The following is an 18696-nucleotide window of genomic DNA, read 5'->3' as shown; positions in this document are numbered from 1 at the left end:
CAGAAGAGCAGCACGATGAGGAGAATGGTGAGGGCATGGAGCCAGACCTCAGTAACCTCCAGGGAGGCAGGGACACCAGGGATACCTTGATCCAACGCTCCTTCAGCTAGGCTACCAAAGATCAGCTTCAAACGCATGCCAGGACTAACGTCTCCTTCCCGGATGTCTGAAGGGACCCTTTCATTTGAACCCAAAGAATACTCAATGCCTGTGCAATAAATTTCAGAGCCACCAAATTCTAACATTGTATACTGGCATTCCCTGCACCAAAGAAATGAAAAGGTGAAGCCTACTCAGGCCATGACAACAAAAACACAATTAATCTCATTCTGACAGTTCAATAATATTTACATAAATGTTTCTGGTCTTCAAACCCAGACCAGTATATATAAAGTAAACATAAATGAACAGAAAATCACCTGTGACCTGTCCCTCTTGTGCTCATGGTGCCTTTAAGTAATGTTTGTGAGTTTTATGTCTAGATGCTCCCGCCTCCCCGCCTAGGAGGAAGTGGCCAGTGCCATGGCTGGCATCTCCCCAGTCGCCGCAGTCTCATCAGGTGCCATAGTCACTGGCAGAGGGGTGGAGTAGCTGCTGCCTTCATCCAGAGCGCCCTGAGAGGAGCCCGCAGAGACAACAGGCAGCTCATTCGCCAACGTGAGGTCGCTCTGGACCTCCCTGCTCACCATTGATGGATGGGCGCTAGCTGGGATACGGGGTGCCCAATCCATCCCCCATACTGACACTGACCACCTGAGGTCAGTGCCTGTGTAAGGGCTTTGAGGTCCAAGTGCAACCCAAGAACCCCTCATTCTGTCTCTGCCACTCAGAGTCGCCACTCTGTCAATGGAGGAGGCAATGCATTCAGCCATGAGGGTCAACGCAATGCTGATGCTCCACATGGACTCCTCTATCAGGGAGACCATGGCATGCATTCCCTCATGGATCTCCGCCAGATCCTCCCATACATCCCACTGGACATCCAGCATCTGCTGCCTAATGGACGACTCCAGAGGCTCATCATCAACCATTGACTGAACATTGTCCTGGTCTCCAGCAGTCCTCTGACTGCCGGTGCCCTGGGCACTCTCTGTCTCTGCCTGCACCTCAAGTGAGCGTGAAGTACCCTCATCAATGTGAACTGAGATACAAGGGACCAATATAATGCCACCACTGAGGTGCTGGTATCTGCGCTGATGCCTGCTTTAGAGAGGTGCAACAGAAGCTCGGTGGTCCTCCAGTGTCAGGGGCGGCCCTTCAGAGTCTGCAGACCACACGCCTGCTGGCAAACCTAAAAGGGAGAACAAGGCATGTCATTAGTTAAAGCCATCACACTGTCACTGTGCATGCCAGGCACCCTGGTGAGACCATGGAATCATCATCTTCACATAATCAATGGGGACTCCAAGTTTGAGGCTCACATCAGTGAAGAGACAACACTAGAATGGATGCACAAGCTGAAATTCTCACCTCTGTGTACTGCAGTTATCTTCGTCTGGCACCCCCACCTCTCCACGCTCGGTTGCCTGGGGCACATGCCAGCTCTCCAGCTCCAGGGTATCTTACTCATATCTGGAAAGGCTCAGGAGGCTAGCGGGGCCTTCGCTGGTCCACGGCCTTTCTATATTGCTGTGGGCAGTCTTTTCCTGAAACAACAGAAGAGCATTGATTAGTCCACTCTGTACCTGCAGCACCATTGCAGCCTGGCCAACGCCAACTGAGGAGCACCTGGAAGGGCACATCCAAGTCATGGCTCTCGAGCCGCAAGGCACTCAGTCCAAGCAGCCAGGGCTCACCCTCTTGACCAGCTCCAGCGTGATTGATAGTTGACACTCAGGCTCTAACATGGCTGAGGTCCACAGACCTTAACACCTCTTCACACTGACCCAAGCCAACATGGTACTCACTCTTCCTGAGCGCAGCAGGTCATTGAAGCGCTTCTGGTACTGGACCCAGTTGTGCCGTGCCTCATCACGGCTGCTGACCAGCACTGCCACCTCCTCCCATGCCCTCTTGGCAAGGTGCAGTGGCCTCCACCTCCCATCCCTGGGGACAAGGGTGTCCCTCCTGGCAGCCACCTCCTCCAGGAGGACAGCGAGGCACTCATCAGAAAAGCGAAGGGCCGATTGCCCACCCGAGCTGCCCTCCCGCCTGCCATGTCCAGCCGCACTCGACTCCATAGCAAAAGTACAGGAGACATCCTTCCGTGGCAGCCTTCTAGGGGCTGCCTGGGCTGCGTTAAGTCCGGCCGCCTGATCTCCATTCGACCCGTCAGCCGACAGACCCCACCCCTGCCCGGACTTTCCCGGCCAGTGCAAAGCCGCATTTCACCCTGGGCGAGCCTAAGTTGGCCTGCCCAGTGTGAAATGGTGGCCGGGCACCAATCGTGGGCAGCGGACTGTTTCCCTGCCACTCCCGGACCCACCTGCCGCACCCACCCGTCAACCTCAAAATCCTGCCCGAAGCCTTCTACAGTGAAGACAGACACAAAATACCTGCTCAACGCCTCAGCCATTTCCTTCTCCATTGTCAATTCCCCAGACTCCCTCTGAAGGACCAAAACTAGCTTTAGTTACTCTTTTCCTATTTAAATACCTGTCGAAACTCTAAATGTTTTCTATTACTAAGTAGCCTTCTCTCATACTCTACTTTCTCTCTTTTTTTAGTCGTTCTTTGCTGGTTCTTAAAGTACATTAAATACTATTCTCTTTTCTTTTAAAAACTTACAAGGAAGCCTGTCTGTGTGTCTTTTACAGTCACAGCAAATAAACAGTTAAAACGCTCACTGAATTGGCAAAAAATATCCTTTTAAAAGCCCTGTTGCAGTCGAACGAAGAAAGCCAGTCTACCCCTACTCACCCAATCATAACAAATTCAATATAAAATATCACAGTTCTCACAGCTATTGAAATGTAAACTTTTGTTTAATTTTGTGCTGGGATTTGAGGTACTTGCCTCTAATGAAAGCGTAGACTCCCTGCTGCACTCCAAAGCTGCCAGAGATTATCTGTACAGGAGAAAGCCAAAACATATCTCTGTCAACTCAGTGGGGAAGACAGTAACACCTCCAGGAATTGGTTGAGGAAACAATTAAGAGCATTGGAAAGGAAGTTTCGCTGTTTGAAGACAGACATGTTTCAGCTTCCTTCCTGCTCATAGGCAGCTATCTTCCCTGGTTTACAAATATTCTCAGTCGAGCTAAACCATAATGTTTACGAAACCACCATTTGCCAAGTCCACATCTGATCAGGGACCATGTTCTGGACTGAGATGAGATGAGATTTGCAAACCTGAGATCTGACCTCTTTGCTGACTTTAAACCATAATGCTTAGCGTCACCAAATCACTAAACACAGAAGCACTTGGAAAATATGAGTTTCTATTTTTAAAATGGTTTTTTAGTCTCTGATTTATATGTGTTAGGGATTTCGGATCACGTTATTCAAACACTTTGCGGTCCAGAATGGCAATCCTAGGCTATAAAATTGTGTGTATGCACATGTGTGTGTGCGCATGTGTGTGTGCATGTGTGTGTGTGCATGTGTGTGTGTGTGTGTACATGTGTGTGTGCACGTGTGTTGTGTGTGCATGTGTGTGTGTGTGTGTGCATGTGTGTGTGCACGTGTGTGTGTGTGTAACCATAGAACCATAGAAAAGTTACGACAGAGAAAGAGGTGATTCAGCCCATCATGCCTGCACCAGCTGAAAAAGCTAGCTGATTGTTCTAATTTCTAATCCCTCCTTCCAGTACCTGGTCTGTAACCTTGCAGGTTACAACACTTTAGGTGCGGATCCAGATACCTTTTAAATGAGTTCATGGTTTCTGCCTCAACCATCAATCCAGGCAGTGAATTCCAGACACCCCCCACCCTCTGGGTGAAACAGATTTTCCTCATGTCCCCTTTAATCCTTCTACCAATCACCTTAAATCTGTGCCCCCTGGTAATTGACCCCTCAGCTATGGGGAAACAAGTCTTCTCTGTCTATCCTATCTAGGCCCCTCATAATTTTGTATATCTCAATTAGGTCACCCCTCAGCCTCCTCTGTTCTAAGCAAAATAACCCTAACCTATCCAATCTTTCTTCATAGCTGCAATTTTCAGGCCCTAGCAACGTTCTTGTAAATCTCCTCTGCACTCGCTCCAGAGCAGTTATGTCCTTCCCATAATGTAGTGACTGAACTATATGCAAAATTCCAAATGTGTGTATGACTCTGTGTGTGTTTGTGTCTGTGTGCATTTGTGTCTATGTGTGTGGGTGTGCACATCTGTGTGTGTCTGTGTCTGTGTGTGTGTGTATCTGTGTGGCTGTGTGTGCCTGTGAGTCTGTGCATTATGTGTGTGTGCGCGTGTCTGTGTGTGTGCACATGTATGTCTGTGTGTGTGCGTGTGTGTGTGTCTGTGTGTTTGTGGTTATGTGTGCGTTTGTATTTGTGTATCTATGTGTGTGTGAGGGGTGAGTATGTGTGTGTGTGTGCATGCGTGTGTATCTGTGTGTGTCTGTGTGTCTGTTTGTGTATGTGTGTGTCTGTGTATGTTTGTGTGTGTGTCTGTGTGTGTGTGTGTGTGTCTGTTTGTGTATGTGTGTGTGTTTGTGTTTGTGTGTGTATGTCTGTTTGTGTGTGTGTGTATGTGTTTGTGTGTGTGTATGTCTGTGTGTGTATGTCTGTGCGTGTGTGTCTGTGCGTGTGTGTCTGTGCGTGTGTGTCTGTGCGTGTGTTTCTGTGCGTGTGTTTCTGTGTGTGTGTAAATATTTTAGGCTTTGAGTGTGGTTGCTTAACAAACTCATTTGAATTTCCTTCCAGAGCTATTTTAATGCAGTCAATAACCTACTTAAAATAAATGGGCTAGCACCAACTCTAAAGTAATGGAGAGAGGAATTTCAACAATGGCAACTTGTGTTTATCATATAGAATGGTAACAGCACAGAATGAAGCCATTTGGCCCATCAAGGCCATGCTGGCTCTCTGCCAAAGTGCCGTCAATCTAGTAAAATGCCAGTTTATTTCACAGGAGCATTATCTGACAAACATTGGCACTAAGTCAAAGAAGGAGACATTGGGACTGGTGACTCAAAGCTTGGTCAATGAGGTAAGTATTAAGGAGCGGAAGAGAGAATGATGAAGAGATGGAGAGGTTTAGGAAGGGATTTCTACAGCTTGGGGCCTAGGCAGCTGAAGGCACAGCTGCCAATGGTGAGTGAAAGGAATGGGGATGCACAAAGAGGTCAGGGTGGAGAAACACATATATCTGGGAGGGTTGTAAGTCTGGAGGAGGTTACAGAGATAGGAAGGGGTGAGGGGAAGGATTTGAACACAAGGATGAGAATTTTAATATCAAAGCATTGCTGGATCCAGTGAACAGGACTTTGTGTGAGTTAGAAAAACAGGACAGCAGAGTTTTGGGTGAATTTGAGGTAAACACATGAAGTGTCTGTGACACTATCACCCTCGGTTTAATTTCAGGGCAGAAACATGTTTGTAAGAATGTATTTGCCTACGATTTTATAAAGGCAATGATGCTTAAAATAAATTAGTTAATGTTTTCATTGAAAGAGGAACAATGTAATATATAAACAGGTTAAACATTTGTACATTAATATTGCCTGTTCATGTTATGTAGAGTCAGTAGCCTCTCTTGTGGACAATACTTCAATTAAAATATCCAGAGCCCAGTAGTAATTACTTTTAGAAAAATTGATACAGGAATCAATGAACATTAATCTCTCCATTTCCCTTGTTCTAAATCACACCCGATGAAATGTTAACTATCCTAACATCCATTCCTTGTCTTTTTTGGAGAAACGTTCATTAATTTAGTGGGTGAAGTAAGGAAATTCAGATATTAAGATTCCTCTGAATATGTTACAGTCAGTGGGTTATAAGTACGTCAAACCCGAAACGAATCAAGGCAGATTAAATCCCACTGATTTCCCAGAATAGTGTTCGTCACAATCGGATACGGTGCCATTCTGAAACGTGACCGAGGGCCCAACATCACATTCGCCCCAAGGCAGTAACTGCTTTGAAACAAGCTTTGAAACATTTCGGGGCGATGTAATGAGGCATTACATGAATTAATTTTCTTTATTAATAGGTGTTGTAAATAGTGTGTAAAAAGTTGGGTGTAAGGCAGCGATCGCACTCTGTGCAATTCCATTCCGACAAAAAGTTTGAGCCGCATTTCTAATTAGCTCAATTTTCCCAGGAACCAAGCAAAGAAATAAGAAATGCTTTTACTGTTTTCTAGATACTTCGCTATCGCTCTGCTCGCCCCTAGAACACCACAAAACCACAGGCAACCCGCTTACATTCATGACTTCATGTTTAGTTGAACACTGCTTGGTTTTAAGGATGAGATTAATGTTATCTAATCAAAGGGTTCGGGTTATTGATAAATGCAATAATAGGTACTCAGCCGTGATTACAAGACAATAATGTAATTGAGAGACTGGGTTTATGTATAATATAACCATTAGCTGCATCACATCAATCTGTCTCCCACCAACACCGACAAATGAACTGGATCTAAATTGTTGAAACTACGTAACTTGTTTCGATACAAGTTTGCAACTTTGATACCAAAACTGAGAGGCTGTAACTGTCTGCAAAGGTTGGGTAGGCTCGGATTCTTCTCCCCAGAAGCCAGGAGATTGACGGATGACCTGATAGAGGTGTTTAAGATAATGAAAAGGTTTGACACGATAAATATAGGGATGTTTCCATTTGTACGGGAGATCAGAACCAGGGCCCATAAGTATAAGGTATTCACCAAAAAATCTAATGGGGAATTCAGGAGAAAGGTTATAACACAGGGAGTGATGAGAATGTGGATTTCAGTTCCATAGAGAAGCAAATAACATAAATACATTTGAGATGAAGCTAGTTAAGTAAATGAGGGAAAAGGGAATGGAAGGACATGCTGAAAGGGTGAAAAGGACTGGGAGAGGGCTGATGTGGAGCCTGTCCACCATCTACAAAGCACAGGTCAGGAGTGTGATGGAAGGCTCTCCACTTGCCTGATGAATGCAGCTCCAAGAAGCTCAACACCACCCAGGACAAAGCAGCAGGATTGATCAGCACCCCATCCACTACATTAAACATTCACTCCCTCCACCACTGACACACAGTGTGTACCATCAACAAGATGCAATGCAGGAACTCACCAAGACTCCTTAGACAGCATCTTCCAAATCCACAACCACTACCATCTAGAAGGCAAGGGCAGAAGACACATGGGAACACCACCACCTGCAAGTTCCCCTCCAAGTCTCACTCATTACCCTGACTTGGAAATATATTGCCTTTCCTTCACTGTCACTGAGTCAAAATCCTGGAACTCCCTCCCTAACAGCACTGTGGGTGTAATTGAATTTGCTTCCACCACACTTTCAAGCAATGCATTCCAGATCATAACAGCTTGCTGTTTAAAAAATCTCTCCTCATCCCCCCAACTCTGGTGCCAATTCCCTTAAATCTGTGTTCTCTGGTAGATGACCATTCTGTCACTGGAAACAGTTTCTCCACTGACTCCTTAAAAGCCCTCATGATTTTGAACACCTCTATTAAAGCTCCCTTTAACCTTCTCTGCTCTAAAGAAAACTAATCCAATTTCTTCAGTCTCTCCACATAACTGAAGTTTCACATAATATTGTCTAGAAGGATTTCTCCTTTTACTGATATTTCTGTTGCAAATTCTTTTTTTCTTTATGATGTCAGTGTATCACAGAATTTCGATGAGACCTATGTGAATAATTATCAATATTTAATTTTTTCCAGGATTTGCTAAGGCACCAATGGGAGGAGAAAATCAATACATGTCCCCATTTCTGAACATATCATCTATCTAGAAACAGTTGAATGCAAAAACATATTCAATGAGTTCTATAAATATATTTATATTTACAGTGAGTCACAGGGAAAGATTTAGATTAGCACTGCAATAAGTTGTTAAAAGAGTCTATTTTTGGAACTAACTGGCAATGAGTGGGTAAGAAAAGAGGCTCAGTCCACAGCCCAAAAAGATTATACAAATACAAAACCATTTAATAACCAAAATATATGAAGTGGTTGATATAAGCAGTTATATAAAGGATAATATGGTCAAATGATACATCATTGATGCATAGTTGGATATGGGGTCTATTGCAGGTAATTAATATTTAACCTAACTCCATTTCAGGCCCGGAGATTCTTTGTTTTCACATTTTTCTCCTTTTCTTTTCTTCTTTCCTGATGTACAGGTTGCTTACTTCTACCCTGTCCAATTAGCCATTCTTCATATAACAGCCTAGACTTCAATGTCACCAGGCTATTCAACCATGAAGGGCATCAGAGCAGATCCTGTCTTCACTAAATGTCAACACAAACACCCTTTACAACCCAAGGATCATGAACTTGATGTTGCTACAAGTGGACTTCACAGTTCACATGTGTGTGAGTGTAGAGGTTCAGATAATTTGAAGAGGATTTAACATGGGGGAGGTGTTAAACTGTGACCACATATAAAGGTGACACTGAACATTCCCGAAGAAGAGCAGGAGAGTCTCCCCGTTGTCCTGAACAACATTTATCCCTTGACAAACAACATTAGCCTGAATGAGCTGGTCATTTATCTCATTGGTGGTTTGTTTGCTGACATAACAACAGTGACTACGCTTCAACATTAATTCATTAGCAGCAAAGTCTGTGGGGTGTCTTGAAGGCACAAAAGATGCTATAAAAATGTAAATTCTTCCTTTCTGTAATAAGTTCAGTGAGAAAGTAAAGTACTCCATATTGCAGTCAGAATGAGTTTGTAACAATTGTTTATTCCAGCTCCAGATAACCTTCAAGGACAATTCCTCAATGAACAGGTTAGTCACAGCTGAACTATTGGTTGGGAGTTTAACATTGCTGTGTGTTAGTAATCTGTTAGATTTCAGTCAGTTAAATCCCTTGCAGTACAATTTTAGGGGTCCTTTGGTGTGGCCTTTTTCCAACCTGTGTCTAAAATCTCTAGTCCTTATGGAAGTGGATGAAGTGGAGAGTGTCTCATAAGCAAAGAGTGTGCACTACATCTCAGCCAATCTCTAAAGTGGATTGGAAACTCTCACAACTGGATTATCCTGCAGCTGTCAGGCTGACCAAAGAAAATCAAGAGAAATTGATCTTGGCCAGGATACTGATAAAAATTATTCTCATCTTGATTAAATAGTGATTATTTACAACCATCCCAGAGGTTTAATGTTTCATCTGAAAGAAAGCATCTTTGACAGTTCAGCACACCTTCAGTACTGTCAGACATTAGCCTGGGTTTTCTATTCAAGTACCTATTGGACTCAGAGATAAGCCATAGCTGACTCCTATCCAATTTATCTAGATTGCACTCTATCATCCTGGTTGTCACGTGATGCAACGATAATTTAGCTGTAGGTTAATCACAGCGATCAATCTCCATCAATGAGTCTAAACAGACCCAGATAGGAACTGAGGAAACCCCTAGGGGTGGAGAGTTTTGGGAACTGTAAATCCAAAGTTATCCGTTCTTCTCACAGTCACCACAGGTCATGTGTCAAATTATATAGTAGACTCAATCCCAAAAACTCCGAAGCTGCCTAAATTCATAGAGATTGGGATGGAATATGTCCCCAGCCTTTTCAAAACTATTGCTTCTGAAAATCAGTGGCTTCCGGCCAGATAACTTTACTTTTCCAAAGTTTATTTGGCGTTTTTAACTAAAGCCCTGAGCTTTACCAGAAGACCCTCCCTCCGAAAACACCAGCGAACCAGGGCTGCTTACGCGATGTAACAGGAGGGCTTTTTACATTAGGGAATTATTTCCAGGAGATGCTGTAACATGGAGGGAGATGGGATGGGGTTGGTGGAGGGTGGGTGAATGAGGGGGGGGGGTGAGGTTGGGTTGGGTTGGGTTGGTGGGGGGGGTGGTGGTGTTGGGGTATGGTGATGCTGGGGGAGGGGGGGGGGTTGGTGGGGGAAATACTTCCCACACTGGTTACGTCGTTATTTGGGGGATGACGTTAGTGACGTAGACGCAATCGTATTTCTTCCAACAAATGAAAGAAAAGAGGTTATTTATAAACTCGATCGCTCCATCTGAGCTCACCCCCAAACACAGTGCAGCCTAGATCAGCACTGCAGGGAGATTGGACCGACACAAGTGGGGCACTGCCACTCACAGCCCCATTTACAAAAGTCCACTCAATTATCTTTTTTTTTGTAAAATAGAACCTAAATAGCATAATATTTCAAATAGAGTTGGAAATGTAAATCTGCATAAGATTTGCTTTTCCTCTCTCGTTTCTACCGCAGTTGGGAAATATATCGACTCCTCCTTGCTTTATTTTTGGGCTTTAAAAAAACACAAAATTTAAAGAGATTCAGAGACTTCTGGTGTTTGCAGAAAATTGCAACCGGGAAAAAGGCACAATGATCTGTCAAACCCTGCAGCGGAATCAAGCTCATTGCAAAACGGTAAGACTGCTTATTCATTTTCTAGATTTGGCTTTTATTAAAACTTGGAAAGAGAGGACCAATTTTAAATGCCTAAAAATGTAAAGATCCATCTGCGATTTAAAATAATAAAATACATTAATCTGTTTGCAATCTCTAAATTTTGCATCCTCGGTTGATTAAATGATACATTAATTGCTGTATAGGTTGTCGTTAGATATACATTCACATCGAAACCACGCACAACACCAACCCTCCCACCCGCCGCCTGCTCACTCCCGTGGGGTATTGCAGAGTTCAGGGAAAACACTGCATTTTGGTGCACGCGTGTTTTTAACTCTATTTTGTTTAATCCGAGAGGATTACATCTCTGTTTGAAATATTGCACTCCTTTCAAATATCTTCACTGGTGTACAGCTGGTTATTCGGCTATGGGGTGCCGCACATTTATTGAAAACCCCTCAATGTTGGACCCTGTGTAAAAACAAAACCCACCCAGAAATGGTTCTGCTGTTTAAAAATCTGCACCGGGAGATATGTGCCATTAATTTAACCAATAATCTGCCAGAATGAAGCCAACATTTAACGAAATTCATTTAAAATTAGGGGTTCGAGTCGCTGCTTTCAGGCTGAAGGGAATCTGGGACAGACGGTAATCCCGCCCGCTGGAAGGGGAAGATAGTTAGGAATCCACCCCCACCCCCCCCCCCCCCCCCACCCCCCTTCTCCCCCGCCCCCGCTTCCCCCAGGGATCCTTTTCTGTCGGCTCCCCCGCCCTTCACTCCCCAGGAAGGTTCCCAAGCCGCCCTCCCCGAAGCCGGCACTGTCTCTGCACTTTCTGAGACCCGGCACGTGTGGACGGGTGGTCCTGTCTTCCTGGTTACCTGTTCGAATATTAGACCCCAGGCACCGCGATTGGAGTTCCTGAACACCGGCCTAGAGGTGCCCAGGATCCCCGTGAAGGGATTACCCACCATTTACCATACTTGTTGCGTTCGCCGCCGGCCCCAGTTGTAGAAGAAACGCCGATTTCTGAGCTTTTGTGCAGCAAATCAGGGAAATAAATGAGCAAATGGTAAACAAGAGTCTGAGCAGGAGCAACGCGGCGCCGCACAGGGCGGTTAATACAGTGGCGAGGGGGGCAGAGAATGTCAGGAGATGGAGGGACATAGCAGGAGAAACGGGATAGAAACAGCAAGAGTTTAATATAAAACAGAAAACGCTGAAAATACTCAGCGGGAGAGAGAAACAGAGTTAACGTTTCAGAGTTTGATGTGTCTATGGAGAGAGGGCTTGGCAGGCATTGAGAGAAAGGATTTGGGCAGATAGACACACAGAGGGAGAGAATGTGAGTGATAAGAATTGGGAGAGATTGTGAGAGAGCTGCACAGAGAGCTGAGAGAGGATTGAAAATGTTCAACAAAGCAAAAATACTGCGGATGCTGGAAATCTTAAAACAGAAGGTGCTACAAATACTCAGCAAGTCAGGCAGCATCCGTGGAGAGAAAAACAGAAGTAACATTTCAGTTCGATGACTTTTCATGAAAATGTCAGGGGATAGTATTAATAGTTAATATGACAGCATTGAATGGATTGCAGGATCAGCACCATGGACAGCAATTTAATTCCAATGGTGTCTCATTTAGTGTCTATTGCTCTGTTTGTCTCTATGTCTGTCTCCGTCCACCTGTCTGCCTGTATCTCTGACTTTCTGTTTGTCCCTATTTCTTTGTGTGTCTCTATTTGTCTCTTCGTCTGTCTATGTTTCTATCTCCCTGTCTCATTCTGTTTCTATTTCTGTTTCTCTCAAGCCATTCCAGCTCTTCCATTGTTCCCAGGCTATTCACTTCCCCTGCAGCCTTTTCTTTTTACACTCTGTGATCAATACGGCGGGGATGACTATCCACCTCACATTCTCAATGATATGCCACATTGGGGTAAAGGCAATGTTTTCATTTCTTTATTTGCATTTCCATGAGGAATAATTTGCATAATATTAGTGCTTTAGCTTATTGTTGTAGATTTATGCAATTAATATTCATCATTGTTAGAAAAATTACAATCCGTGTTTTTCTCCTAAGAATTAACCCTCATGGGGATATTGTAATACCCTGTTATTAAAAGTTAAAATTTAATTACTATAAATTACATACTTAGATTGAAATCAAAATGTGTAGGTTAGTCCAACAAAATATTAAGGATAGTCTGTCAATTAATAAATATCAGAGGAATTCGTTTCTTATCTGGCAATTTTTTGTTACAAAAACAACTTGTACTTATGTTAGCAACCTGTCCCAAAGTGCTCCACAGTGGGGAGGGGTGAGAATAGGGCTTAAGCAGGACCAGGGCAATGAGGTAAATCTTAAGGACATGTTTATTGGTGCAAAGAGATGTAGCAATGTGGGTAGGTGTAGAAAGAGAGTTGAGGAATGGGACATTGAGGTCTCTGAAATCTCTATTACTGAGTGACTGAGAGAATGGTCAGGAAGATCTGGAGCAGGTTACAGGGGCATTGGGGAGTGAGGCCAGGGAGGGATTTGTAAATGAAGACAAGGATTCTGAAATCAATGCAGTTAAAGACCTTAATCAATGACTGGAATATATCTCGTAACAGTTTAATCCACATCCGATAATGTTAATTAGCTTCTCTAATCCAATACTAATTATTAATCATAAGCATCCAACTGAAGTAGTTTGATATTTGCTGCATTTGCGATTCAGTGTCTTGTTAAATATTTAGCATTATGTTAGCCGTCAAACCACTTCCAAATATATTTAGTTATAGTGTCATGTACAAAAATGTCTCACACATGCATATTGTCAAATAAAATCTTCATTATTATAATGAATCGCAGGAGCAGTCAACATCCAGAGTACATTGACTTACCTATTCTGAACTCTGATTTTGGAGGACTCTTTTTAGGTCACATGTACTATTGTGCCACCTACTGCCCAAAATCAGTAAACATCCCTCATCATAAAAGACCATTAAGTTTTGACTGTGACTTTTTGAAGATTTAGTACTGTCTGTCAATAAAAAAGAAAGGCTTGCATTTATATAGTGCTTTTCATGACTGTCTCATGACAGTCTCATGAAGTATTATGAGACATATGTCTCATGAAGTATTTTTGAATTGTAGTCACTCTTGTAATATAGCAACCACAACTGCCAATCTGTACACAGCAAGCTCCCACAAATAGAAATTTGATAATTTGCAAATAATTTGATTTTTTGTGATGTTGATTGAGGGATAAATATTGACCAGGACACCAGGGAGAACTCTCCTGCTTTTCTTCAAAGTAGTGTCATGGGATTTTCTACATCCATCCAAACAGACAGATGGGGCCTTTGTTCAACATCTCACCTGAAAAACAATGCCCCCAACGGTGCAGCACCCTTTCAGTACTGCACTGGAGTATCATGAGTATGATTACATTTTGAAAATAATAATGGGGTGACATATAATTTAGCTTAAGCTAACAGAAGCCACTGCTACTAAAGGAAATATGCTTCCACCTTTTGCACTTAGCGTGACCAGCAAGGTCTCCTTAGTACAAGCTAGATTCAGGGTCAAACACTCCAGTCTATCCCAACCAGAACAAACCAATAGAGAAACAAGAGAGTAATCATACAACTCTCCAGAAGTGTACAAGTATATTTACTCAAGAATTTTATCACCATCACACTCTCATTGCCCAAAGATAAATGAGTCACTCGCTCCAGATAATTCAACTGCCAACCCCTGTAGATTTGTGAATACGGAGTTCATTAGGATGGCATTGTCTATGAATGGCTGAGAAATATAGTCCAATTACCAATCAAATTTCCTTTCACTTCTGTAAATAATGTCTTCTCTGTGAGCTTCCTTCATTTGAGGTTATACCAATTGAGAGAAACAGTCCAATCCAAGTCCCAAACCAAGTCACTTAGTTCTTTGAACATCAATGTAATGCTCATGCCAACCAGATTTTAGGAACAGTCTCCAAGCTCCTATTGTTGAATCTAATTACCAGAACCTACAAATAAATGTTTTAACTTATCCTTTAATGTGTAGCAGACCTTACCGAAATCTTTACTTCAGGGTAGGGAAATGAACTGAAGCTCTGGATTTATTTCAGGCCTGTGACTTGCTTCACCAGAACCTTCCCAAGTATGTAAAAAGCTGATCAATTTGTCTTCATGCAGCTGAGAGATCCAGCAATTGTTTTATCTACGTCCTGGTGACTGTGAATGTTGGCAGAGACTTCAGCTGAATTCTTAAGTACCTAGCTGAACTTTGCTCCTTTTACAAGATTTCTTGTAGTCCCAAGAATGCACTGAATCCCATCTTTAGGAGGCCTCCACCCTTACACTGCCTCAATAGATCATTATTCACAATACCGTTAAACTAGGGAGGACTGATAGGATAGCTCTTTCAAAGAGCCAACACAGACATGATGAGCCAAATGGCCTCCCTCTGCACTGTATCATTCTATATTAATATCCCAAAGTCCTTTACAAGCAAAGGGGAGGATTGAAATTGACAGAGTTGGAACTGGGAGAAACGTTACAGGAGGTAACCAAAGATGAGATCAAAGAGATGAGGTTAAGATGGCTATAGGCTGGAGGAGGGTACAAAGGGAGCATGAAGCACAGTCACCAAGGGATTTGCAATTAAGGATGATGATTTTAAACATAACATATAGGGCTTGGAATGCCTGTGGAAAGCCAACTCTTAGGGCAGTATTTATCTTGTGGGGGCTCTGTACAATTGCACAGGTTGAACAATTCTAACAGCATCCCTCCTTATGTTTCCTGTTGTCGGACTGAGTGAGACCAATAATTTAGAGCTAAGTTATTTAGTGGGAACTTTGTTTTTAAAACAACAGATCCTTAAACATGGAAATTAGTCCACAGTTATACTGGAAACATTGATTTCAGATTGGTCTCTATAAGGTATGATATTCAGCTGACATACCTGAGCTCATCCAAATCTCTACTATCTATATCCTGACTTGTTCCATCCATCCATCTCCCATACATTGGCAGCCAGTCTGGCAATGCCTCAATTTTAACATTATCATTCATGTTCAAATCCTTCCATGGCCTCCTCGCCCCAGCTCCATACACCCATCTCTGTAACCTCTTCCAGCCTCTATAAGCCTCCAAGATCTCTGCACTTCTCCAATTCTAGGCTCTTGTCCATCCCCCACATCCTTCGCTCCATCATGGACGGCTGTGCCTTCAGGCATCTCCAAGCCCTAAGAACAGGGATTCCCTTCATAAACTTCTCTGCCTCTCTCTCTGTAAGTCCAGCCTGAAAACATTTTTTTGACCAAGGTTTTGTGAACCCTCCCACTATCTCATTCTTTGACTTGGTGTCAATTTTTGTCTGATTACACATCTGTGAACTGCCTTTGATCATTTTCCTATGTTGAAGGTGCAAACTATAGTTGTTGTTAGAATGCAAGCTAATCCTTGTGCTGAATTTAATTACAAAACGGTCCATGTCTGGACAGCTGGGGAAGATTTCAGTCAATGATTACTATTAAGACAGAGTGGGGGAGGGGAAGAATCTTCCCCTGATATTATAAAAATCGAAAATAAGTTTCTACTGTTCCCAGAGACTCCAATTTCCAAAAGACCGATTTTTACCAAGCTGAAGTTTTATTGCATCCAATGGAAAGTCAATCTGATGGTTCCACATTTCATTTTAGTACATTTCTCCCAAAGCAGTGTTCAACGGTCATTAAAAAAGGTGTCTTTATATAACACCTTTCACAACTTCTGGCCATTCCAAAGCACTTCACAGCGAAAACTTTTGTTCTTATGTATAGTCACTGGTGTAACATAGGAAATGGGACAGCCAATTTGTGCACAGCAAACTCCCACAAACAACAACATGATAATGATCAGATAACCTGATTTTGAGGATGCTGGTTGAGGGATAAATATTGATCCAGGACACTGAGGAGAACTACCTTCAAAGCAGTGTCATGGGATTTATATCCACTTGAGAGGGGCAAATTGAGGCCTCAGGTTAACATCGCATCCTAAATATGGCACCTTGAACAGTGCAGAACTCCCCCAACACTACACTGGATGTCAGCCATCAGTGTAAAAACAGCAATACAGCTTTACCCTAAGAACCTATAAATTGTACAATTTGTAACTTTAGGTAGACGAAGTGATGTAGTTTTTTGTGCATTGAGGAAATTATTACTTAGCTGCAAAAATATTATTCATTTTTGCCTTTACCATTTAACCCAGATCCTCAAGTCTGTCTGGCTTCTAAAGGAGTTGCAATAACACAGTTCAGTATGGATGATGCTATTGAACTACGAACTGATGGGAATTCCCTTCTAAAGGCAGTTTGGTTGGGAAGGTTGAGATTAACCAGACTTTTGTTAGAAGGTGGAGCGTACATAAATGAAAGCAATGAAAGAGGAGAGACCCCCCTTATGGTAGCATGTATGACTAGGCATGTCGACCAACAAAGTGTGAGCAAAGCCAAAATGGTGAAGTACCTGCTGGAAAATCAGGCAGACCCAAACATTCAAGACAAGTCTGGTAAAACAGCATTAATGCATGCCTGCATTGAGAGAGCTGGAGAGGAAGCCGTGTCCCTGTTACTTACCAATGGAGCAGATCCTAGCTTGGAGGATCATTCTGGTGCTTCAGCCTTGGTTTATGCCATCAACACAGATGACAAAGAGGTCCTAAAATGTCTACTAAATGCCTGCAAAGCCAAAGGGAAGGAGGTCATAATAATAACTACTGATAAATCTCCTTCCGGTACAAAGACAACAAAACAGTATCTAAATGTGCCACCTTCACCAGAACTAGAGGAAAGACATACTCCTTCTCTCTGTATGTCCCCATCTGATATTGAACTCAAGACATCTCTGACTCCATCTCCCACTGATGAACAGGAAAATGAAAAAGCCTTTAATTTCCAAGTAATGTCACATCAGACCGGAAGTTACACTGGCAAAACCCACAATGATCCTGGCTCTCCAACCAGAAAAGTCAATCCTAAAAGAATTGGGACCCGCTTGCCCCAGCTGAAGAGGCTACAATCAGAGCCCTGGGGTTTGATTGCACCATCTGTCTTAGCTGCTTCAGCCTATCAGGAGGAATGCAAAAGACTTAGCCCAGATGATGAGATCATCCAGGGGATCAATGGGTTGGCACTGCCCAAACGCACCACTTTGTCCAGAACAAACAGCATCGAAAGTAAAGATCCATCTACCTTCCCATTTGTAGGTGATTCAACTTCTAGGACTCCCTCCACATCTGCGCCAGTTTCCCGTAAGCAATCTTATGAGAAAAGCCAAACTCAGCATCAGCCTTTAGCTCGAAGAAGCACTTTGCCTTCTGAACAAGATACTGTTAGTAGCTTTGCTTCAACGGGTCCAGTGAGCTTGCGAGACACTGTCCATCGCAGAAGATTAGGCAATGACCACTATGATTCAGACTCCCAGCTTTATTCAGACTCGGTCTCCAATCCATTCGATTCTGGAAAAATCACTTTTGAAAGAAAGAAACATAACACCTCTCCCCTGACACTGTTAACCAGCTCCCGTGAGTCACTGGACAGTACATCCAGCACATCGCCAAGTTCTGTACGACGCAGGCCACCCGGCTTACTTGAAAGAAGAGGTTCTGGAACCCTCCTTCTAGATCACATCTCTCACACAAGGCCGGGACATTTGCCACCATTGAATGTCAATCCCAATCCACCCATCCCTGATATAGGGTGCAACAGCAAGCCTTCATCCCCTCTGACCATGTGTCTGAAATCTATGGTTCCCATGGCACCATCTTCACCAAAGCGAAACGACATGAAAGCCAAAAAGAAGCTGGTGAGGAGGCATTCTATGCAAGTGGAGCAAATGAAGCAGCTTTCTGACTTTGAGGAGCTGAACACCTAGTGTATGTGACACATGGTCTCATCTTAATACCCATGGGAATGTAAAACTAACTCAAAATTACAGTTTAACAAGCTAATAAACAAAATTAGTATTTTCCTTTAAAGTAACCTGAACTGGGCTGGCTGTGTTAGATACCCTGACTATACTTGGTAAATTTTGGATACAAACCCATCAACATATCTGACCGAAAGGAGATCAAATTCAACTTTGGCACAGGCGAGAAACAAACAAAAAGCAGATCGCCCACCCGTAACATATCACACCCAACATTTCCATCCATGGACAGCAAGAGGCGCCTGGCTCTCTCTTTCTTGATCCAGGGGTGAAGAGGC

General features: G+C 43.3%; 1 protein-coding gene across 1 annotated transcript; it reads left to right on the top strand.

Annotated features, from left to right (window-relative positions):
• The first annotated feature begins 16750 nt into the window (after positions 1–16750).
• ankrd34c (ankyrin repeat domain 34C) lies at positions 16751–18364 on the top strand. The gene has a single exon (XM_041175304.1). The coding sequence runs from the start codon at positions 16751–16753 to the stop codon at positions 18362–18364; it is 1614 nt and encodes a 537-aa protein (XP_041031238.1).
• The last annotated feature ends 332 nt before the right edge of the window (positions 18365–18696 follow it).

The sequence above is a fragment of the Carcharodon carcharias genome, chromosome 26, assembly GCF_017639515.1.
Source record: "Carcharodon carcharias isolate sCarCar2 chromosome 26, sCarCar2.pri, whole genome shotgun sequence".
Taxonomy (NCBI): domain Eukaryota; kingdom Metazoa; phylum Chordata; class Chondrichthyes; order Lamniformes; family Lamnidae; genus Carcharodon; species Carcharodon carcharias.
Note: the sequence above shows the minus strand (reverse complement) of the source record. Positions and strands in the feature narration are given on the sequence as shown.

Bases quoted from the DNA above. Each gene is read 5' to 3' on its own strand.
- ankrd34c (XM_041175304.1), top strand. From the start codon at position 16,751: ATGGATGATGCTATTGAACTACGAACTGATGGGAATTCCCTTCTAAAG.